This window comes from Astyanax mexicanus, chromosome 18, assembly GCF_023375975.1.
Source record: "Astyanax mexicanus isolate ESR-SI-001 chromosome 18, AstMex3_surface, whole genome shotgun sequence".
NCBI lineage: Eukaryota > Metazoa > Chordata > Actinopteri > Characiformes > Acestrorhamphidae > Astyanax > Astyanax mexicanus.
In genome coordinates this window covers 28,695,200-28,720,526 of record NC_064425.1, presented here as the reverse complement: position 1 = coordinate 28,720,526, position 25,327 = coordinate 28,695,200, and the positions used below count along the sequence as shown (strand labels likewise).

At 37.3% G+C, this 25,327-nt stretch overlaps 1 protein-coding gene across 6 annotated transcripts in view; it reads left to right on the top strand.

The window, feature by feature from the left end:
• stim1a (stromal interaction molecule 1a) overlaps positions 1-24,332 on the top strand; it is a 60,904-nt gene extending 36,572 nt beyond the window's left edge. For 2 of the 6 annotated variants that reach the window (XM_049466990.1, XM_049466991.1), the window contains exons 8-14: positions 12,249-12,426; positions 16,044-16,211; positions 17,014-17,114; positions 17,383-17,615; positions 18,400-18,480; positions 19,773-20,163; positions 20,830-24,332. In XM_049466990.1, the coding sequence (XP_049322947.1) occupies positions 12,249-12,426; positions 16,044-16,211; positions 17,014-17,114; positions 17,383-17,615; positions 18,400-18,480; positions 19,773-20,163; positions 20,830-21,334 (1,657 nt within the window). In that variant the 3' untranslated portion in view covers positions 21,335-24,332. The remainder of the gene's footprint in view (positions 1-12,248; positions 12,427-16,043; positions 16,212-17,013; positions 17,115-17,382; positions 17,616-18,399; positions 18,481-19,772; positions 20,164-20,829) is intronic. The other 4 variants (XM_049466993.1, XM_049466992.1, XM_049466994.1 and 1 more) reach the window with 4 other exon arrangements.
• The last annotated feature ends 995 nt before the right edge of the window (positions 24,333-25,327 follow it).

The window sequence follows — 25,327 nt, the reverse complement described above, 5'->3', positions numbered from 1 at the left end:
ATTTTTGGTCAGTACTTTGACTGAGCTATTCCAACTCATGGATATTCTTTGATCTAAACCATTCCACTGTAGCTCTGGCTGTATGTTTACGGTCATTGTCTTGCTAGAAGGTGAATCTCCTTTCCGGTCTAAAGCTGCCCCCAAGGATTTCTCTGTATTTAGCTTCATTAACTCTGACCAGCTTTCCTGTCCCTGTTGAAGAAAATGATCCTCACAGCATGATGCTGCCACCACCATGTTTCACAGTGGGAATGGTGTGTTCAGTGTGTTAAGCAGTGTTTCTTTTCTGCCAGGCATACCGTTTTGCACTTAAAGGCCTAAAAGTTCAACTTAGAAGTTACAACTTGTATTGTAGACAGATTCTACACCCTGAGCTGTGGATTTTTACAGCTCCTCCAGAGTAACCATGGGCCTCTTGGCTGGTTCTCTGACCAGTGATGATCTTGCTCGATAAAGGTTTGCAGTTGTAGAATACTTTTGCAAGTCACTGTACAACATTAGGCACAGTGCCAATAGGTTAATGGTTGGCATGCATTTATTATATGAGGTGTCCACTTACTTTTAAGTCGCTTCTTTTCTGAGTGATTAAAAATGGTCATGCATCTTAAACTGGACCTGGACACCTGTGATGTCTTTTTTTTTTTTTTTTTTTTGCACAGAACTAAGCTTATTGTATACTGTAACATGGAAGGACAACAAAAGCTGTAGCCTGAAGTCTAGAGAGTTAATAGGGACAATGTCAAAGCCTTACAATATAGCATGAACCCAGAGACAAAGGATCAAAACAAGGTAATGTAGCTCTGGCTTTCACCACAGGCCCAGCCTGCTCTACTGCTGTGACTGCTGGAAGGGTTTCATTGCGAGCAACAGGGGTGTCAACATGTGGTAAATGTTGAAGACTCTTAATCAGCTTACTATTAATTTCATTTTACAGTGGGTTTGCAGAAACATCCACACCATAGTAAGCCACTCTAGCAAAGTATCTAGCAAAGCAACCTTCTGGCAGTTAAAACATAGAAAAGTAGGAAAAAACTCCAGTACACTCACCATCCCTCCATTTCTACATCAAGTGGCATTTGTTATTATATCCCTATCACATTTTTTTTTTCTTTGAGTTATCCCAATCCGAAATATTATTGAAACAACGGTATCAAAACCTACAATTTTCATGACACAAACACTAAATAGCTGTATCAATGATTTCCATTTAAATATGCATGCTCTCTTAAATATACAAACAAAAAAAATGTCTAAAATCAAATATCTGACAAATACGTGGATGTATAGATGCATAGACAACGTAACATTTACATTTTTGATGAATCAGTGATCCGGATCTTTTCATCCGATTCTTATCCTTTGAAGAATATGTGGTCAGACCCAATTTCCGATTACATGATCGGATCAGGGAAATTTGTGACTTTCTCTTCTCCAAACAGACCCGATTCAATTAATCAGTTCATTACTATGCAGAGAGCAGTTGAAGAAAACAGATTTTATACTTAGTTTATAAAAAAAAAATATGTGCACTTTCAAAGTGTCAAAGTTTAATGCCTCATTTTGAATGTCAGGGTCCTTGTAATTCTACCCAAGAAGTGTGGAGCTACTTTGAGTTTGTTAAACTAGTGATTTGTTCACATGGTCAATGCAATTCCCCTATTGCTAGCTTTTTAAGCCTACAAAAAACAAAGTATTTCAGAATGCTGGGGGTGAATGAAAGTGTGCTATTTATCAAACGTTGGTACTTTTTATCATTTTTCAATACAAACCAAGTCCATTTCACACTGGATTTCTTCTTTAATGCAGGAACCCTAGCTGTATTTTTTTTTGCACTATAAGGTGCACCCTATTATAAAGTGCACTATTAATGAACTAAGCTAACTAAGTTAAGTAAAGCTAAGTAAACATATCTGTAATAAAAAAAATACTTTTTTAAACTCAAACGAGTTATTGAGAAAGATATAATAATTAGACATTTCTTGTGTATATGTTTTATGTCAAGCAATACTAGTAAAAGGATAAATTGTATTATGGCTTTATACATCATTATTTAGTCGAAAACCCATTTTTCACCACTTTCACATATTGCCTTTAATAATCGTTTTTTTAATCTAGCTACATACATTTTGTTTTTTTGTTTTTTTAGAGAAATTTGTGTGTGCAATTTTTATTTTAGGATCTTTACATCTCAAAACAAGCTGTCTTCCAGCATGAAGTACAGCTAATGAGAAATAATTGGTTCTTTAACAATTCATTATCAAGTTTACATATCTGATACAGTGATTTAGATTTGAAATTAGATTTTTTTCGTATTATAAGCACTGCCTGGTTCTGTTTCACTGTGTCATCACAGGCTATTAGTGCCATCTGTACCGCCTGTGACGTGGGGAAGAAGGAGAGATAAGAGTGCATCATTACAGGGTTATCTGTACAACCAGTCTTAATGATTCCGGTAATCATTAATGTCAGTCATCGTGTCTTCTCTTAAATACAGTTTAATTAACTAAGCCAAGACTGGTTGCATTTTTAATAATACTTTTGTTTTGTCCGTTTTTTTTTTTTTTTTATTCAGACAATTGTTTTTTTCTCAGCATTTTATTTTTTACTCAGTAATAGGAAGTTTACAATGTAGCGAAGTAAATTACTTGTGTCAAAATGTACTTGAGTAAAAGTAGAATTACCTATTTTAAAAACTACTTTAAAAATTACAAACTACTCATAAAATCTACTCAATTACAGTAACTTGAGTAAATGTAATTCATTACTTTCCACCTCTGGTGAAGATTACATACTTGTGTAATCTTGTGGAGAAAGTCCATTTCACACTGGATTTCTTCTTTAATGCAGGAACCCTAGCTGTTTTTTTTTTTTTTTTTTTGCACTATAAGGTGCACCCTATTATAAAGGGCACTATTAATGAACTAAGCTAACTAAGTTAAGTAAAACTAAGTAAACATATCTGTAATTAAAAAAATACTTTTTTAAACTCAAACGAGTGCTTGATGTTAATCTACACAGATTTATCTCCTGAAAACAGTTTATTTGGTGAGTAAAGCGCTTTTGTTTATTTACAGTAAGCTTAGATTCCTGAATTTCTCTAGCACCAAGGCTGGAGCATTAGCATTAGCGGCTAACCGCTCCAGCAGTGCTAGCTGGGGTTAGGAGCAGGCTGCAGGCCAATTATACTCCCTCTGAATGTGGAAATAGCAAGCGCGGTTAGCAGATAATGCTAATGCTGCTTCAGCAGTGCTAGCCGGGGTTAGGAGCAGGCCGATGATACTCGCCTCTGAATGGAGAAATAGCGGTTAGCGGCTAATGCTACTGCTAATACTAATGCTACTCCAGCCCCGGTGCTGGAGAACTAAACTGAAACTCCTAAATAACACTTCAATTTGGCGGAGTGGCTTTACTGCGCCTTACAACCTGCCTGGTAAAATTCATACATAAGGTGCACTGGATTATAAGGCGCACTGACGATTTTTAAACTGCTGACTAGTTGTGAAGCATGTTGTGAAGTGTTCCAAAACCTTAAACACTTACCCACCGATAGAAGACCAGACGATAGAAATGGTTAAGTGTTATTGTTTAATATTTCACATTAATGGAATGTGAGCTGAACTTTAATCTTTGTGAAATAAATGGACATAGCGGAGTTGTAGTGTAGTATTCTTTTTTTTTATTTTGCCGTGAAAGTGTAATAATTATTTTTCTAGAACGGATCTCCGGTTGTCTCCTAGCTGCTTAGCTTCCTGCCATTGTCACTGTGTAGAGATGCAGCAGCCGGCATGAAGGAAGATGTTTCACAGTTGATTGGTTCCAGTTCCGATTGCGTTTACAGAGAGGGAGAGAGGGAGAGAGGGAGAGAGGGAGAGAGAGAGACTGGAAAATGCTTTCCTGTTTCCCTTCCAAAAGTGCTGATCATGATTGCAGAAGTTGAGTCAGGTTACGCCAATGCTGCATTTGTGCTATTTCCTGTGTAGGTGTAATGACGTGCTACACACACACACACGCGCACACACACACACACAGTGTTAAGGGGCCACTAGAGAAAATGCTCTAAAGCAGAATGTTTTCCTGAAGCGAGTATGAAGGCTAGATGACCTTCACTTTTAAATCATCTATCTGCTGGAATTCTTTCTCCACATCCTTTTCTGTTGCCATAGCAGCTTCTTTTTTATGTATAAGCAGGTGCTTGCAATGCAGTGTCGTAGTGTTTGATATGGTCACAGTCATTTCAACGAAATACTTCATGTTTTCAAACTCATGATGTCTCAAATTGTTCTTTGATTGATGCCATAGACCTAGCAGTTTTTGTCATTTGAAAATTGTGTACATGAATGAAGAACCTGTAACTTTAGCCAGGTTTCTATTCAAACATTTATTAGCAGTTAAGACATTTTGTGTTTCTTTTTTTCTTTCAAAATATCTGGTTTCCATCTACTACAGTTATGCGAAGAAACTTGAAGAAAAATGACTTTATTTTAGACTACTATGATTTTAGTAGAGGCATTGAAACAAACAAAATGGATAGGTTTAACTTGTTTAACACCTTTTATAGCCATGTGCAAGCTTTTTTTTTTTTTTTTTCTAATAGAGTCAGAAATCTTTGTGCTACCACGACAGTGTTCACCATTGTATATTTGGGAGCACAAATGCACCAGACAGTACAGGGATAGCAGTGCTGAGCAAATATTTAATGTAGTTGTGGATTCAGCATTCAGAATGTCTTAAGTATCCTTTAAAAACTGTCATGTGATAGATAGATAGATAGATAGATAGATAGATAGATAGATAGATAGATAGATAGATAGATAGATAGATAGATAGATAGATAGATAGATAGGTACGTATCATTGGGTAGTTAAAGAGTAATATAGTAGAATAAAGGGTAGTACAGAAGCTTTTTAGGTAAATGTTAGACATTTCTTGTGTATATGTTTTATGTCAAGCAATACTAGTAAAAGGATAAATTGTATTATGGCTTAATACATCATTATTTAGTCGAAAACCCATTTTTCACCACTCTTTCACATATTGCCTTTAATAATCGTTTTTTTAATCTAGCTACATACATTTTTTTTTTTTTTTTTTTAAGAGAAATTTGTGTGTGCAATTTTTATTTTAGGATCTTTACATCTCAAAACAAGCTGTCTTCCTGCATGAAGTACAGCTAATGAGAAAGAATTGGTTCATTAACAATTCATTATCAATTTTAAATATCGGATACAGTGATTTAGATTTGAAATTAGATTTGTTTCGTATTATAAGCACTGCCTGGTTCTGTTTCACTGTGTCATCACAGGCTATTAGTGCCATCTGTACCGCCTGTGACGTGGGGAAGAAGGAGAGATAAGAGTGCATCATTACAGGGTTATCTGTACAACCAGTCTTAATGATTCCGGTAATCATTAATGTCAGTCATCGTGTCTTCTCTTAAATACAGTTTAATTAACTAAGCCAAGACTGGTTGCATTTTTAATAATACTTTTGTTTTGTCCGTGCGCCGGCGCATCCGCGCCAATTATTTTTTTTTTGTTCAGACAATTGTTTTTTTCTCAGCATTTTATTTTTTACTCAGTAATGGGAAGTTTACAATGTAGCGAAGTAAATTACTTGTGTCAAAATGTACTTGAGTAAAAGTAAAATTACCTATTTTAAAAACTACTTTAAAAATTACAAACTACTCATAAAATCTACTCAATTACAGTAACTTGAGTAAATGTAATTCATTACTTTCCACCTCTGGTGAAGATTACATACTTGTGTAATCTTGTGGAGAAAGTTCTTTATCATTTTATAGCACACACATGGTTCTTTGTGGAACCAAATGGGGTTCTTCTTTGGCTTCGCTCAAAAAGAAAATTTGTGGTACCTTTTTTGGCACCTGATTGTAGTCGTATTACAAAATACATTTAAAATGATTTAAAACAAATGAAAATAAGCTTGATAGGAAGACAAATCTCTCATACAGGCTACAGTCACTTTCCCCTGATTTCTTTTGAGTTGATTAACTTACACGAGTGTGACTTGGCCAGATTTTCAACTTTCTTTTTTTCACCCTGTCAGTATTTGTCTGTCTTGAGGCCTGCAATGCTTACAGGAACTGTGTGTAGATTGCGAAACGTGACGCCTTCGACTTGTTGAGGCAGAAGTTACACCACACTGAAAGGGACTCTATTTGAAGGTTTAAGACTGCCAAATTTTCACTTAGTCATTGCTACCACTGTGGGAATCACTTTAACCATGCATGAACACTCATGAGCAGCTGTTGAAGACAGACCAGGGCAACATTCAACAAGTTGCAGCAATATCAGACCGAATGTACATAATATTGATGAGCTCTGCTTGGAGTTAAATGAGAATGCATTTCCTAATTTTAATTTTATTGTGTATATTGATCTTACATGTTGGATAGATGGTCTTCTGCAGCTGCATGAGGGAGCAGGGAGTGTTAAGGGCCTTGCTCAGGGGCCCAACAGTGGCAGCTTAGCCTGGGTATTGAACCCTTAACCCTGTCATCAATAACTCATCAATGTGCTCAAACCACAGAGCCATTACTGCGCCACAGTGCTATATATATATTTAGATATAGAGGTAGTAAACAGTATATATGGCTTGATTTGTTTAGATTCCATCTTTAGAATTCCACATTTTTTGACGTCACAAAAACAAATCTCTGGACATACCCACCTCCTCAGCCTGTGGCAGTCCTTTCAGCTCCAACTGTATTTACACTGAAATATTTTAATGAATACAAATCCACAATGTTCAGAACATAATAGAACATTATTTTTAAGAAGGTAGCAGATAAGGAGAGTTCTCAAAGGGTAAATGAAAGAGTTTAGGTAGAGTCTGCAGTGTGGAACTATTTTACAGCAGAGTTGAGTAGTTCTTGCCATAATATGGCAAATATGGCTGTTTACTGTATACCAGCTCTAACTATTCATAGCACAACTTAAGCTCTCAAAGAAAGACACTTGGAGGCCCTCATATAGTAGTCTTATAGTCTAGTACTGAACTTTAGCAGGTGGTAGGTTGGAAATGTGACTGTAATTTCTAACACACCTGTTGAAAAAAGTCTCAAATTCCTGTCCTTTAACTGTGCATTCTATTGTTTGGCATTTTAAATACAGTGACTGGGTATTAAGACCTAATCCAGAAAGATAGCATTTTCACTTGCCGGAAAGCACACGTCATTTTCATCGTTTTCCCAAACTTTTTTTTTTTTTCTTTTTCTTTTCCTTTCTTTTATTTCTTTTTTTTTTTAGTTTTATTTACCTGCTAAAATGTAATGGACAGATAGTTGCTCTCAGTCCACACTAGAAAAACAGACTTTGTGTCGGGGGGCAAAAAGTGTAAAGCAGAGTTTCACAAGCTGTAAATGTAAAATGTAATGTCAAGAATTTGTCGCTAATCATTGTGGAACATTTTAATACCCAGTTGACCCAGTTGTTTTAAATGTGTGTGCTCGCATACCTGTGTTCTTGGACAGTGTAAGTGTGTGAATATGTGCACAATGAATGTCAAAGGTCAGGGATTGGTGTATTAGAAGGAGTAAGGATTGTGAAGATATTCCATCTTGGTGTTCACTGTGGATCATCTTACACTAGCCCTTCACCCTATTGCCACTTCATTCTCTTACCCCTTTATATCTCAGGAGTTCAGTAGTGCCCCCTGCTGGTTGAATAATGGTATAAATTTACTGAGATGCACTGTAGCAGGTTTGCAGCTGGATCTGCAGTCAGTCAGGCCTGGTTGCAGCAATTTTGTAGAGCTTTACACAATAGAACACTTATCCAGAGCAGAGATTAAACTTTAGAGTTTCTTCACTGCAGAACATAAATCTGATTAGTTACTTTAATCTAATTAGTTAGATTGAGTGTTCATTTTCAATAGTTACAAGTGATTTACAAGTGTTTGTGGACTAACGCTGGGTGGTGAAAAAAAAAAACCCAGATAATTTCTGGCGGTTTAATAGGATATCACGTATCGCTTAAAAAAATTGTTTATGTATTTGATTACTATAGGGTTTACTTTGAAAAGAACTTGAAAAGATATGTCAAAACAAAGAAATGTTAAAAAATTCCTTTCAAAACTACATATGTTAAGACAATTCTATACACTATAAACTGACACGAAAATACTTAAAATGTGTTCAAAGAGATATTTCTCAAATGTTCTGTTTCACAAGTCAGAAACACGTTTAATATCATTTAACAAATTAATTTTGAAGCCAAGGCATTAAAGTATTAAAATGGCAGTTGATCAGGTACAATTCCCTTGGTTCCCCAGTTAAAACATGTACATTAATATTAGCTTTCTAGGTACAGGGTTAATATATTTAAAAGGACTATACTTAGTTTTTTTTGGGCCAGTGAGACACACCTCAAATTCAGCCTTCCAAGCATTGCAGATTGGAAATGCTCACACTTGTACAAGTTGTGAGATGTTATCTGGCGAGACAATGTGAATTATGGGAGTTGGTGCCAAATGGATGGGACACTTCATTTAACAAGTTGGGCAAGCTTTTTCAATTTTTGTATTCACTATGTGGAGTGTACTTAAGTATGTCAAAGAGTGCATTATCATTATTATTCAGTACCTGCCAGATTTACATTGTTATAATATGAAAATGAGGAAAAGGTTAGTTTCAATTTAGCACATTTAATAACAAAACAAAAAACACAAAATAAGTTAACAATCTCACTTGTATGTAAGCTGCATTTCCGTGCAGATACTAAATTTAGGGAAGTGGAAAAAATTTAATGAAAGGAATGTGAAGAGCGCCTACCCAAGATGTGGCAATCCCACATTAACCACCTGCTTCCTGTGAGGGTGAGCCACATCTAGGTAAGACCACGGAAGTCTTAGCAGGGTGAATGTGTGAGAGCTGTGCTAATGATTAACTAATAGCTGACCTGTTGGTATGTTGGGTATGTGTATGTGTAGGTTAATGCTGTTACAGGAGAATAAAAGTAAATAAAAAAACAGAGAAAGTTTATTAAGATATCTGGATTTATGTGACAAGTTTTACTGTTCAACACTTGATATGTTCTAAACCTGGTCATTTTAAATGCCCTTCAGGTGTGCTGAAATCATGTCAAACAGACTAAGGCCGTTCCCATGAAGGTGTTTTATCACTGGCTTCATACAGGCTTGGCAGAGGCATTCAGGGTCGGCATACTCCTGTCAAAGAAAATCGTTAATCCCATCATAGGTCTGAGAGGCCGTGTCTCTGTCGTCATGGTCTGCTTCTTCCGCCTGCCGTGACTTCAGGTTATTTTGAACTTCCTCCTTTGTTTGTTAGCAGCTCACTGGCTCCACTATCAGGTCCACTGGCTCCAGTCAGCTATGTCCTCACACCCAGTTCCTGCCCCAAGTAAAGTTTAGTTAGAAAGTAAAAAGGAAATTTTCATGTTCATGAGCTTTCATTTCCGATCTTTACTTCATCTTAATTTATGAACAAATTTAATAATTTGCACAATCCCTTTAAATGATCTCCGTATTACTATACATATACACAAAATGATCATTTTTATATGCTGTGTATGGTGTGCAATTTTACACATTGTTCTACTAGCTGTTCTTTCAAATGAACCTGATTACTCCAAATTAATTTGACCCATCAATAGTATTGTTTGCAATATTGTTTTTTGTATTTGTTTTATAAATGTTAATAGTTGTTGTTGTCAAGTCCAAGTTTGTTATGTTCCTTGTTTAATGAAATGATTACGTACTTGTAATTGTAAAAATATTTATTTTCATATATTTCTTATATAGCAGCCAAATGCAGTATCTATTAATAAGATCAATTTGTGTGACCTGCTATGAATATTTTTGATATGATATGAATCATTTTTTAGTCATAGTCCTTTATTGGCCTTGTTTTATAAAACTGATTACATAATTGTAAAAATATTTATTTCCATATATTTCTAATATAGAGGGGCAAATCTTGTACCTATTAAGGAGATCAATTTGTGTGCTCTGCTATGATGGTAATTAAAATATCACAATTTTTAATATTACTTTTTTCAGAATTCATTAAGATTTTTACTTCTGTTGTATGTACAGTTGTATTACTTTCAACTTGTATTGCTTTGTATTACTTTAAGAAAGTTGATTTTCAGACTTACTACTAATAAGATGCATGTAGTGGTAGTTGTGGCATTAGTAATTGTAGCAGTAGTAGTAGTGGTAATGCTTGAAGTGCTGGAAGTAGTGTTGGAGTATTTGTTGAAGTAGTTGAACTTAGTAGCTGAACTGTTCTTGTAGTAGTAGTGGTCTACAGTGGTTATACAGCTCTGGAATATTTTAGGAAGAAGATGGATGATCTCAAGCCATCAAACCAAGCTGAACTGTTTGAATTTTTGCACCAGGAGTGGGGTAAAGTTATCCAAAAGCAGTATACAAGACTGGTGGAGGAGAACATGGCAAGATGCATGAAAACTGTGATTAAAAAACAGGGTTTTTCCACCAAATACTGATTTCTGAATTCTTAAAACTTTATGAATATGAGCTTGTTTTCTTTGCATTATTTGAGGTCTGACAGCTCTGCATCTTTTGTTATTTCAGCCATTTCTCATTTTCTGCAAATAAATGCTCTAAATGACCATATTTTTTTTTGTAATTTGGGAGAAATGTTGTCCGTAGTTTGCTCAAACATATACCTATAAATGGTAAAATCAGAGAAACTGATTCAGAAACTGAAGTGGTCTTTTTCCCCAGAGCTGTTTTAGTAGATTTTGAGTGTTTTGTTTAAACTACTTTATTTACTTGTTTGTTCTTGTTTAATAGTGCTCTCTGATGTTTAAAGACTGCCCTTCTCTCCGTTATGAGACCTGGCAGTGACACGGCTGTAACTCGACCCTGCGTTGTCTTCGTCTCTTCCCTGCCTGAGATTCCCAGGCCTCTGTAATCTAAGCCTGCCCTCTGGAGAACCGAGTGTGTCCACCACGCGAGGCTAACTCTGTCCTGCTCTGGAGTATTAGAGGCAGGAGTAATGAGGACAGCTGGAAGCATAGCAACAGTCAGCCTGCAGTATTGCAGTCTTCCATCCTTGACATAAAGGAAATCTTGAGCAGACAGTTTTTTTTTTTTTCCTCAGCGGTGTCTCTATTACTAGATGATTCAAACCCTAACTGCTGACTGGAATGGGTTTGGTGCTGTGCTAACCAGGATGTTTAATAGCTTTATGATGGTAATAAGAACTGGAGGTTCCACAAACTTTTTGTGGGTTGCTGACTTGGAATAGCTTCCAGGGTGTTCCAGGGTAAAGCTATCTATACATGGGTATATATAACACTTTTCCCTGTTTAACACTTTAAAAAGAACCACCAATACGGGCCAGACGTGATAATTACATGTGTGAGATGTGTAAAATTACATCACTCAACCCAATACATTAAGTATCAGAACATTAACCAGATGCCCCTCTTAAGAGTGCATCACTCTGCCAATTTCAGTAAGTTTCAGAACACAGCAGAACCAGCAAACACACTTAACAGCACAAAAGGCGACTTTTCCACCTTTACATGAAAATTGTAAAACATCAAGCGTATTTATTCATCTGAAGTGACCTCACTTCCTTTTTTATTTTTCGTTTTGTGATTCAAGGAGGGCCCAGTAACATAAATGAGCTAGTGTGTTCATTTTGTTTAAAAACAGTGGATTTATTTATTTATTTATTATATATTATATTGTTTTATTTATTTAGGATTATTGAACATTGTCTGAATATTTGTAATAATTAAACGTTTATTGCTTTAAAATAGTCTTAAAATAACTGTCGCAATTTCTGAAACAAGGTATTGCAAGAGAAAAACAATATATATATATATATAAAAGAACTTCCAAAAAGTCTTTTGTCTTTTGTTCGATGTTATATATATGTATATGTATGTATGTGTGTGTGTGTGTATATATATATATATATATATATATATGTATATATATATATATATATATATATATACATATATAAAATAACTCCCGAAAAGTCTTTTGTTCGATTTTTAGATATGTTAATTGTAAGAATTTCACCTGAACTTTGGGCTTTCAGCAATAATTCACAGCGATTCACTCTGAATTACTATTTAACTGGACATGTGATATAAACCTGAGGACGTTTCCCTTCTAATCATTTCAAATGAATCTCTGTGGTTTCTTTAAACTGTTACTTTGCTCAAACTCTTCATTGGTGTTCAAGATTTCTCCCTAAAGCAAAAACCTGTTGTTTTAATGCTCAGGCTGCGGATCGCCCAGGAGGAGCACCGCACCGTGGAGGTGGAGAAGGTGAATTTGGAGCAGAAGCTGAGGGATGAGATTAACTCTGCCAAACAAGAAGCCCACAGGCTCCGGGAGTTAAGAGAGGGCACAGAAAATGAGCTCAGCCGACAGAAGTACGCAGAGGAGGAACTAGAACAGGTAAGAGTGTATCAGTCTCTGGACTCAGAAAACACTCAGAAAGGCCTGATACAGCTCATATTTCACTTGGTAATACTGTCTGAGTCTGTATTTAGTTCTTTATACCTGCTGTGTTAGGCTCATTACTACACTAATTACACTTCTACACTAACCACTAATTTAACACCTTATAAAACGTTATTGACATTTTTTTTTAACAATGCGATAATAAAAATGATAGTTTTGCAATATAGAACATGTTTTTAATAGAGTGCATTTGTTGGTTTATGGAAACAAAGGGGTGTTTGTGTGGCATTTGAGACAACTATATTTTTAAGTCTGTAGAGTACACAACATATCTTGATAGTTTTTATCTCAATATTGGGTATTACAGTACTAGCAATATCCTGGGATGCAGTGTACAAGTAGTAGACAGTGTTTACTAGTCACAAATTGTGTTTTTTTCTGTGAGAAACCTTACTAAACAAAGTAATTTCCAGTGTTGTCAATTGAAGGGTACTTTAAGGATTTGGGATGTTAACGTGTAGATTTTTTACTTTTTTATGTAAGATTTTATTTTGAATGTATTCAAAGATGTACTGTAATCACAAATATTATGCAATTGTAGTTTTTCCATATAATTTACTACTTGTGATTGTAATATGATCAAACATTCCCCTCTTCTCAAGAATACAGACACGTCTAGTGGTATTTCCTACTTCCTTATTCTTCTCGGAAGCTGTTTTCTACAGAGTCAGAGATTTTCCTTACTGTGGCATGAGCATACATACTTTGTTAATGTGTTTGTAACCGCATTGTCCAGCAATGTGTGACATGAAATTGGATTGAAAAATGTCACAGTAAGCTGCCTTTATATTTCCATTTCAATGTTCTGGCAGTTAATTTAATTACATAATCCCAGTAGGGGTGTAAGAATATATCGATATACTGTGATGACGTAGCACAATTTTTTTGTAATGCTCTATCGATTCTCAAACACAGTGTTAATTTCTTATTAATAGTTTACATGGCAAGATTGGTGGCAGACAATGGCTTCTTTACTGTCTATATTCTTCTATTCTTAACCCTATATACTGTATATGCTTACAGTGTCACAATGTTATGTCACACTACCAGTCAAAAATCTGGACACATTCTCATTCAGTCTTTTTCTTTATTTCTTCATTTCATTTATTTTCTATTAATATTAAAGACTTGAAAACAATTAAGAGAAAATGTTTGTCCATCCCAATCCACTGACCTAAACCCAACTGAAATATAGCTTCACAGCGTGAAAGAAAAGCAGCAACTATTGTTTAGCACCTACAGGAAGTGTTTGCACTATAAGGCGCACGAAGGCTCATTTTATGCAACACTAGTAACTAGTAGTAGGAACCGGGGTGTCACCATGTTTTCCTGCAAAATTCAGCAGCTATAAGCTGTAAATCTAAGCTAATTAGATACACAATTGTACTTCTTAAACAAACATTTTAGGTCAGACAAGTCAAACGAGCGCTGGATGTTAATCCACACAGATTTCTCTCCTGACAACTGTTTATTTGGGTGTGTAAAGTGCTTTAGTTTATTTACAATAAGCTTAGATTTGCCGATTTCCACTAAAGATTGAGCATTAGCATTAGCAGCTAACCGCTAGTGGTTAGCTAATAATGCCACCAGACAGCGCTACACTGAGAAACTCAGACAATATTAGCTAGCAGTTGGTCCCAAGTATCTTGTTTTAACACAGTAAAGGCACAGGCTGCAGTCTGATAATACTCAACTCTGAACAGCAAAAGAGCTAGTGCTAGCTAATGCTAATACTGCTAAAGAACTAAACTGAAACTCCTGTATAACGCTGCACTTCAGCGGAGCGGCTTTACTGTTTCTTTCAACCTGACTGGTAAAATGTATACATAAGGCGCATCGGATTATGAGGTGCACTGACGATTTTTGAAAAATGTAAAAGATTTTAAGTTGTACCCAGTAACTCATATAGCTTGAACTGTGCTCCTGCTCCAATGTATGTTTTTAGTACTATTCATCTATTTATTTATTTTCGTTATGGACTGCTATGCCGAGAGCATGTCAAACCATGTGCTGTTGAACCATGGTACTGTGTGTGTGATCATAAGGGTGCATGCCAGTCTCCCATTACTGCCATACTGCACTGCCCTATTAAAGCCAGGCCTTTCGGGGCAGAATGGAGTGCAGAGTCTCTCTGGTGTTTGAGCTCATTAGTGCTGTCTAATGAGCCTGGAGACAAAAGTGCAGCTCTGTTTTCAAAGGCCACAAAGGCTACACTTCTCTCATCCATTTACTCCCTCCCTTTTCTCCCTTTCTCTGTTCCTTCTTTCCTTTACTTTGGGACTGTACAAACAGAGACGTGGCCTTGTGGAGTTTGACGTGTTTGGTACAGTTTTGGGGCTGCCCTGTTTGGACAGATTTGGCTTTTTTGCTCACGCAACAGTGGGCAAAGGCAATATCACGTCACAATTGCCTCAAGAGCCTTGTGTGTTTTATCTCATGTTCATTCAAACATAATGCACTCAAACTGATGGAGCTTTTGCTTAACCAAATTTCCATTAGTTGCTGGGAAACAACACGTTAGTAGGATAGGTGTGACTCTATTCTTACGCAGCTCTGCATTTAACAGCTTCAAAATGCTTTCAGTCCAGTTCTGAGGTGGTGTTAACTGTACAACAGTTTGGTGTACAGTACCTGGATCGGGTTTCCCTGTATTTAGACTGGCAGTGGGAAGCTCATGTCTTGGAGGGATGGATTTCTGCACAGTTTGGGTCACCTGTCCAACTACATTGGTACATTTTTTTTAACATTGTAAATTTTGATATTAAAGACATTAAATCTATGCAGGAACACATGCAGATTAATATTTTTATTGAACGATATACTGTTGGACTATATACCTAATAACACAGTTGCACTCTCTTGCTTACAGAAAAGTTGGATTATAAAGATTGTTTAAATAAGTATCGTAAAAAATATATATAATAATAATAAAACCAACAAGGCCATCATACTGACAAATTAACATTTAATGTTCTTATTGAGGTCATTTTAGGTCAATTTATTGTATGGTAAGTTGATAAAAAAAAAGATCTGATTTCAGTGGCTGAAATATTATCTGATGCAATCTCATTAAGTTGATGGTATTTTTTTAAAACTTCGGGCCATTTTTATGTAATTTACAGGATAAATAAACTTCTACGATTAGAACCATGATTGCAACATTAAAATAAAATTAGATTATTATTTATAAAGCTCATTTATAAATACATTACATTTTATTGAGAATTTGAAAAAATATGTTTACCCTAAAATAACCTTAATATAAATCATGGTCGCACCACATGACTATTCTTATGGCCAAATTCAACTTGTCTGTTTGATTTATAGATGTTTGAAAACAATTGAAAAATAGACTTATTTTTACTATTTAAAAAAATTACCCAGGTGTGTTAGAGCAGGGAAATCAGCACACTGTGCTGGGCCCTCAGTTGCCCACCCATGATCTAAACAAATGTGTTCCCTGTGTGCAGTAAACCTAGAAGTACAGAAGTACATTTGTGCCAGTGCTGCCTTGATGCATTGTGTACTGTTGACTCTGGTGCCCCCTGCAGGTGCGAATGGCCCTGAAGAAGGCTGAGAAAGAGCTGGAGTCGCGCTGCAGCTGGTCTCCTCCAGAATCTCTGCAGAAGTGGCTGCAGCTCACACATGAGGTGGAGGTGCAGTACTACAACATCAAGAAGCAGAATGCTGAGAAACAGCTGTTGGTGGCTAAAGAAGGGGTTAGTATTTTTTAAATCGTTAATTTTGACACAGTCTTTATATCATTGCTTGGCTAAGAGTGTTTTAGAGGTGTTTTGCAAAAAAATATATAACCCATTGGACAGACTGAATAGAATCGCATCAAATTTAAATGTATATAACTGATGTTATTGATGAAAATCAATCACCACTCCACCTGATAAGACGGTTATGATCAGATGTACTTGTATAGTCATAGTAGTGATGGCAGATGGTCTGAGACAGGCAGCCAGAGACCCCAGTTGACAAGAGAAAGAGGGTAGCTTGAGATCCTGACGACGAGACTTCCATCAGTGTCAAGCTGGGGAGATAGGGGAGAAGTAAAAAGATGGAATTAGTGTTGTTTTGTCAGATTTATGTAGTACAGAGAATGTGAAAATTGTGATTAGGACAGCCTAACTAAAAGGAGGGAGCCACATGGTAACACAGACACAAGCACCATGAGCTAAGGGCATCCATTTCACAGAAGACAGCAAAGCATCAATATACAATAAAGTGCAAAAAGTTCATACTTGACACTTCATTATTTGGTAAATCACTGCTTAATGGATTTAAATAATGTGCTTACATGCATTACATTACATTTAAACACAGTATAGCATGTAAAGAAAAAAAAAACTTTTGAATGATTCTATTGCTTCATTTATCATAAAATGTTTATCTAATATCAAGAATGCTGCATTCAAACCATGTAGAAAAAGAAAGAATAATAAAAATTGGACATCAATGTTTTGCAGAGTTGGGTTGTTTAAATGTATTAAAAGTGCTCTGATGTTCTCACAGGCAGAGAAGATTAAAAAGAAGAGGAATACGCTCTTTGGGACCTTTCATGTTGCACACAGTTCCTCACTCGATGATGTGGACCACAAAATACTAGCAGCTAAGTGAGTATATTTCAGTATAGATGTAGTTGCCCTCCACTAACTTTTGTGATCACTAAAAACAATACCCGTTATGACAAAAGACATGGGACAGGAACTGGTATATTGTCCCAAGATTTTTGCCATATTCCAATAAAGCCAAAGAAATGTGCATTGACCTGTTCCCTAAGGTAACACTTCATGACCCGTGTACACACTGCTATGGCAGAAAATCATACACTTTAAAAAAATCGGTCTATTTTTCTTTGTTTTCTCCTTTTCTGTTTCTCAGGCAGGCTTTGGGAGAGGTAACCGCAGCCCTGCGGGAGCGTCTCAATCGATGGCAGCAGATAGAGATCCTGACGGGCTTTACCATCGTTAACAACCCTGGTCTCCCTTCTCTGGCCTCAGCCTTGAACCTGGACCCAAGCTTCATGGGGGGCCGTGCCACACCGCAGCACATGGTCATGTCTGAAGACATGGACGACATGGATGAGGAGATCATGTCACATGGAACTTTGCAATGTAAGGACTTGCCAGACTCCAATGGGTCCAAGGCCCGGCCCACTAAAGGCTCTTACAAGCAGACTAAGGGCTTATTGATTAAATCCAAAAAACCCTCTTATTGACTGGAGTCTTCCATCTTCCACATGTGCCGTCATTATATTCTCTCTGAGAAGAGATTCAGGGATGCAGGCTGTCTTTTAATGTGAGAGATAATTGTGTGTTGGCACAAGCTATGTTTACTGTTTTTTACTATGGGTTTTCTTCCAATGGTGTTGGACTTCAGGTACTGTCTTGTGATTTACAGTGGAAGATGTTCCACATAATTATTGTTGTCACGCTTTGAAAATAGCACTTAAATACAAAAAATCTTTGCATTTTTCATGGTTTGTCTTGAAGTTTGTGAATGGTCAGTGAGTTAGCTCACTGAGCTAAACACCTATTAGTATTAAATACAAAGCTATTATAGGCCTGGTAGAAGGCTCCAACTAAACAGTGTCAAAATATGCTGTGGCCTAAAACCTCTATGGCTTTTTACAGACACAATGATCAACTGGCAACTGAGTGAGTATGTGTAGCTTTGCAGCTGGGGGTCATTTTGAGGTGGCAGATTTAAGATTAATACTGTATAATAGTGCTTGTACACTATATCCGATTTATAGTGTGTAATTAGATAAATGCTGCCATATTAAGGTATACAGATAATCTACTAACACTGAACCTTTGGCATTGGGTCTTTTAAAAGCAGTACGTTTTTGTTTATTAACAGCTCTTCCCCTCCCCCTTACTGCGTCCCCCGTTTCAGATGGCACTCGGTTCATGGGCCGCCGAGCCAGTGACCTCAGGTCCGTAGTTTCGGATCGCAAGTCGTTGCGGAAGTATTCTGGTGGGCTAGGCTGCTATGCCCCTCTCACTACCCTTTTCTGTACCTTCCCCATTCAACTGTTCCTTCTTCAAACTTCTGTGGATTCATAACCCTAAGTGGTAGATTCTCTTGGGCATGCACAAGTAGTCAGAGAGACTGCACTGCGGTGCTTTCTAAAATTATACAGCTGACCTCTTTCCCTTTCTTTCTCTTCAGCTACACAGTTAAAACAAGGAAGTTGCTGGCTTTTTAAAGATATTTAGATTTGTAATAGAGGTGAGCTGTAATCTATCACTAGTGGTTCATTATTTATTTTTCTGTATATATATTTTTAAAATAAATATTGAATATCTCAACCATTCCAAATGTAAAATATTGGATTATAATATGCATATGCAGTATTCAATTTGATAATAGATATATATATATATATATATATATATATATATATATATATATATATATATATATATATATATATATATATATATACACGTGTGTGTAAAAAATAGAGACAGTGAAAATTTGACCTTTTAAATATTTTAAATGCAAACCTGTGGCAGTATGTGATAGAAAATCAGTTTGAGTATGATTTTGAAAATGCTTGAGTAGTGTACACTAACCAGTCAAAGTTTCAAAGCACCCCCATAATTATATAGTCAATAACCAGAAATCCAGTGTACAAAATATTGCAGTTAACTGCCAGGGAAACAAATGAACTAAAATTTGAAAAAAAAAAAAAAGCTCAGCTTAACATTGGGCTAAGTCTCAGTTTCAGCAGTAAAGAGAAGACTTTGCTAAGATAAGAAATAAAAAAGCAATTGTCTGGGCCATACAGCACTGGACACTGGACTACTGGACAACTAAATGAATAGGGGTTTTCCAAAAGTTTGACCGGTAGTGTAGGTACCATGCAGAAAAAAGTGACATGGGAGGTCCAAATTTCAGGCCAGTCAATCTTTCAGTGTTTTCCTTTATCAATCTGTTTGATGTTCTCAAGGTTTTGGATATACCCATGGATATTATAACATTTAGAGAGAAAAAAAGGGAAAGAGCTGTGTAGAGAGATAAGATTTGCTCCTCATGTTTGACTGTGGTGTTCTCCAAAGAAAACTCCTCCCACAATTTCCCACTTGTACATGTTTTCCTCACCAGCACCTCCGTTGCACCTGAACATCATGTTTAAGCTTGCCTGGCCCAACACGCTCCTCACGTCACGTTCCTGTATTTGTGTGTATTTTTGCTGCTTGATTGACATTGATTGAAAATAATTTATATTATTATTTTGTGACCTCTTGTGTCTCTGTCCACAGCTCCCAGTATGCTGTCCTTGCGCCAGCGACACATCGACCCACAGCTAGCCATGGGCTCCCAGAGGTTGGTAGAGGGCAGCCACGCACATGGGGGACAGCAGGGGGAGTGTAGCTCATACCCGTCCTGGCCTAGGTCCAACCTATGGCAGAATCGCAGCCAATCATATGGGCACTTTGAGGCGATGGGTCTGACTCCTATCTCCTCATCTGTCTCGCATCCCTCAATCATTTGCGCCTCTTCTTCCGCTACCCCTCCTTGCTCCTCCTCTTCCTCTTCTCCTGCGCATCATTCCTCTTTCTTTCACTCGCATCATTTCCAGCCAATGGACCCCATCCCAGACCTGCCCCCTGATGCCACCCCGCCGCCGCCACGCCGCACTGGCAGCTACGGGTACCCATGTTGTTCTGCTTGCCCGGCATGAGAGTGGGACTGTTATTCAGTATGAATTAGATTTTTGTGCTAACTTTCGCTTGTAGTAGTTATCATACTGTAGTATTTCTACCCCTTGAGGGTTGCTGTCTGTGCCGACGCTGTTCTTTGCAGTAACAAAGAACCACCAGTAGGTGTCCTTCAATGTTCTTGTCTTTCTGCCATTCACACAAGCCTGTGCATTAACTTTTCATTCCACGTTGACTCCAATAACATTGTCATCACCTACCTGCTGCATGCCCACACATATTTCTTACTTCTCTTGCTTGCTGAACTACTTGTGTGGAGATTCTCTAGTCAGGCCTTGATCCATAGAGACTTTTATGACTTGTTTTATCTATGCCTAGCACATGCCTGAGCTTAACTGATGAATGCCATCGCGGTATACTAACAACCACTGAACCACTGATTTACTACAAAGCTTGACTTGATTTCTGCCCATTTACTTGTTTGGCGTCACAAACAGGACCTAGTAACTTTACATTCCTGCAAACACTTTTAATGTTTGACAGTCTTCCAACACCCTGGGTTTGACGCCTTATGCCATCTTGGATAACACAGAATAGGAAAAGTTATGAATGGAACTGTATCCTTCCTATATCTGACCCGTTCATTTTTTCTCTTCAGGGACCTGAATCGCTCTGATTCTGACTCCTCCCTTTCCGTGTCTCAAACTGGTGAGCAGCTGCGCATGTCCTACAGCGCCAAGGCCCTCCCTATCAAACCCACCTCTTTCCACCATGGCCTGCACTCTCGCTCAGAAGATTCGGCTCACGTCCAGACCCCCAATGGGGGCAACAGAGTCCACGACGGTGGGGTTTCACCTGACGGAGGCTCAGATAGTCCCATTCTCATGAAGAAAATCTACGGCATTGAGAAGTCTGCCAGCATGAGCGAGATCATGTCCTTGTCAGAATCTTCGCGCTCCATGAGCCCGAACTCCACCGACCCTGACACTCCATCACCTACAGGTCTACCTGGTATTGCTGGGATCAAGGCTGGGACTCGCATCCCCCAACTCTCAACAAAGAAGAGCCCCCTGGAGGAGGACAGCGGCTCCACGGGTGAAGACACTGACTCGGTCGGCAAAAAGAAGCACACCTTCAAGATCTTCAAAAAGCAGAAGAAGTAACGTGGGCTGCAGACTGCATAAAAGCTGGCACAGCTTTTCCACCTTCCATCTGTACTCCGCCGTTGTTATGAATGTCCTGATTTATTCCCATTTTATTTTCCACAGATCACGTTTATGGCACAAGTAAAGCAAATGCCTTCCCAAGGTTTTTGTCGGTACTACTTCTCTGGAACATTGGGAGCAGTCCTTAATGGGGGAAGGGGTGTTTGTTTTTGTTAATTTTTTCCTGATTGCTTTAATTGATTTAGTGTTTTATTTTTTCTTCTTTCTTTCTTCTTTGAGAGGATTGCACTCTGCGGGTGTAAAGGACTATTTATTCTGCAGGAGGTGATGCCAGCACTTTGGATGGATGCCCCTTTTTGGCTAGACTTCTTGTTTTCTTGTATAATCCATATCAGTTTGCATGTCTTCACCTTCGTTTGACTAAAATCCGAATGCTCTTTGATGTTTGCTTGGTTCTCGTCCCCTAAAGCTTAAACACAAAATATCAGATGTTTCATTTCTGCCAGTTCATTTTTGTTGACGTTTAAGTTTTAAAAAAGAAAAAAAAAAACCTGAATGGACATTTCTAAAACAACTGTGACATCAGTGTTCATCAATGGCAAGGGGAGTAGAAAAGGGCTGAACCATACTTGTGAAACCCTCCTTGAATCTGTTGCACTACTGCTGAATGTTTATTGAATTGGTTTTGCAGAAATCAAGAGTACATGCTGAAACACACACATTGACACAGAACACGCTGGTACCTCCAGGAGTTCAGGGATTTCTGAGACGTGGATGGAATAAGAAGATTTAGAAATTCAAAGTCTTCATCCAATCCAGTGGATGGGCACATGGGGAAAACGTTAAGAAGAATCAGGAGAAAGGTCTCTTGGGACTGAATACTCGGACACTGGCTATTTCCTTCTGTCAGCATTGATTTGCCTTCAAAAACCGAAGGAAGGTAGAACCTTAGTTGTTCTTATTAAAAGTGATTGTAATAGAATACCAGCGCAAGTATTGTTGGGGGAAACAAAACAACAAAATAATTATGTTTGATGTGCCAAACCAAAGATTTCAAATTTCACGTAGTTTCGTCATGACTGTAGTAAATTCTGTCCCAGTAGTTCTAACCCAGGCAGAGATGTGTAAAAGTTTACAGTATTGGCACAAATATTGCTTTAATTAAAAGGGTGAATATACGTATATACAAAGACATATTTTGGACCCAAGCCTCTCAGGTTATGTTCACATTTCCAGGCTAAAGGGACCGATCGGATTTGAGTCGTAGATTTTGAGACGTTCATTTGTGGTCGTAGATTGGATACCATGTATCTGATTTGTGGGCATGCACCATGAAGAATATGAACGATGGGATCAGATTTCATGCATCTTTTTGCCTGTATGCTGGTGCTTGGTGCTGTTGTCATCTGTCTCCCCTTCATGTGCGCACGCATCATGCAGCCGTATGGGAACAGCAGATTACGTTTATGATTCCTGTTTCTGAATAAATATTAATATTACAAATTATTAATTTATCACTTAAAGATCACTTTGGCAGGAAGTACTATTTTGCCACAACATGCATAAATCTAAGTATCTAAGTGTGCATGCATGTCATTTTAGGGACAGAGTTTCACTCAAATGTAATCAATGTATTCTGTAAAGTTAGCCAAATCTGATCTGAGCAAAAAAATCTGAACTGATTAACGAGGCTTGTAATGTGAACATAGCCTTTACGTTCTCAAAGAGGCTGATGTTGACTCTTAATGCTGCTTTAAAGGTGTAATATCTGTGTTGGTCTTTATTGCTATCTCTACCGTCTCTAGGTCTTTATGGGCCTTTATCTACGGCAGCTTTATAATAACTGGAAGTGGTTTGGGTGCAGTACTGTGCAGAAGTTTTAGGCTATCACAGAAATTGTTTAAAACTATTCATCTGAGTGGTAAGTGTGTTCTGTAAAATTCTAACCATGAGACTAAATACAAATAAAAAGCCATCTGAACATGTTGGCGAAAGATGCTGTTAAAAATGAACAGATCCACCAGCAGCTCCCCTGATTTACTTAAATGTAAAATCTGATTAGATAAACTAGGAGTTGGATTTGAACTGGAATTACTGGGCTTCTATTTTCATGTGGCTCAAGGCTCTTGCACAGTTCTGTACATTTTTTAGTTTTTGAATGAATTGGGATTCCATACTGTTGTTAATCTGATGATGAAGTTAAAGCCTATGTCAAGATGAGGAGTTTGTACTGCATTACCGTGTATTATTGAAAAAAGACTGGGACCATTCTGGCCTCTCTGAATCTGATTTGATTGGACACTGGAAGAATAATAAAAAAGACAAGCTCACTGTTCAACACTGATTAAATAACGAGGAGATCTCAGATGATTTCTGATTCGACTCTGAGGGTTGGCACTATGCATTCTTCCTGCAGTTTCCCGTGTTTTAACAACTGTTCTGTTCACCTGCGGGACTAGTTTGGTTCTGGGCTTACCAAAGCAGCACTGCACGAGACACCAACTCCTCTGATGTGGACTCATTTCCTAAATGTAGAAGAAGGTATGGGTGTTAAAAATCCCAACTGTTTCAACTGGTCAGTCTAAAACAGGTTTGCGCTGTTGGTCCAACTTTTGTCATTTGTACATCCTTTTGCACGAAGATGCTGTAAATGATCTTTGCTGTCGGTGTGTAAGTGTGTGTGTGTGAGTGCGAGTGTGTCTTAGCTGTCTGGTGTCAGTGAACTGCACTCCTCCATTGCGTTGATGCATGTTACCCTGCTGCAATACCAGTTGGCAGATTCGGGGAGCGTTTTGGACTCTCTGTCTCACCCCAGATATTTCCTACTTACGCCTCTCTTTGAGCTTCTATTTATGATGATCTACATTTGTACAGAAAGAAATGGGCAAAAATTTATTTTGCATCATCTGTAGTGTTTAAGACTGTAGTCTGAGTCTTCAAAATTTTATGGCACTCCTGCATGAAAGCAATAAACAGTTTTAAAGAAAAGAGTAAACTTTTTTTTTCTTTGTTGAATGTGTGTTGAATGTACTAGTGAGTCCTGTTTGACATTTGTACCCCTACCCCGTTGTTTTCAAGTGTCACCCTGGTTAAAATCTTCACCATAAGAAATAGGACAACCTTAAAAAACTGCTTCATTAGCAGACTCCTAGTGGGGCTCTATTAGCGACCATGCAAGTCTGTGTTAGAATGTAAGTGCTACACTATTTAAGATATACACAGTGCAGGAGTTCATTTACCACAGTCAACTTCAGAGTTAAAAGGCAAAGGCACATTCTCTGCAGTGTTAAAATAACTACTAGAGTTACTATTTTAGAGTTAATTAAACTGTGTGGAGTCCTATATTAACTCTATAGTAACACCCCTCAGTGTTATGTTTTTTTTTTTGTCAAAGTGTTTAATTATTCTATAAAAACTCTAGACCATGATTATTTTAATGTATTTGGGACATTTTTGTATATTTATTTTTTTATTATCATTATTGTCTGCATCATTTACCTTACATCCTGTTACTTTTCTAAAGTTATACATCCAAAGGTGTAAATGAGATTATAAAGTGTTTAGCTATACCAGATAAATTACCTATTTACTTTAAGCAAAGTAGTGGAGAGCCTTATCCATCTTGTAACCCAACACAAAGAAAATGAGTAATACTCTACCAGTGGAGCCATAGCTAGGGATGGGCAATATTATATTGTATACAATATATTGTGACACAGAAATATCATGATATTAAAAATCCATATTGTGATAATAGGGCTGTTATGTCTTAAATTTTGTCTATTATTTATTGTGAAGCTTTAGGTGTATTTATTGTATAATTGTTTTAGTTTGCAGTTTATAAGCATGCACTAAATATTCTGCAATATTATTTGCTGCATTATATTATTTTATGCTATATTATTTATTTTGCCACATTATGATTATGCTGTTATACTCTTATACTATATTCCTGAATAAAAGAATTATTTTAGTTTTCCTATATCGCCA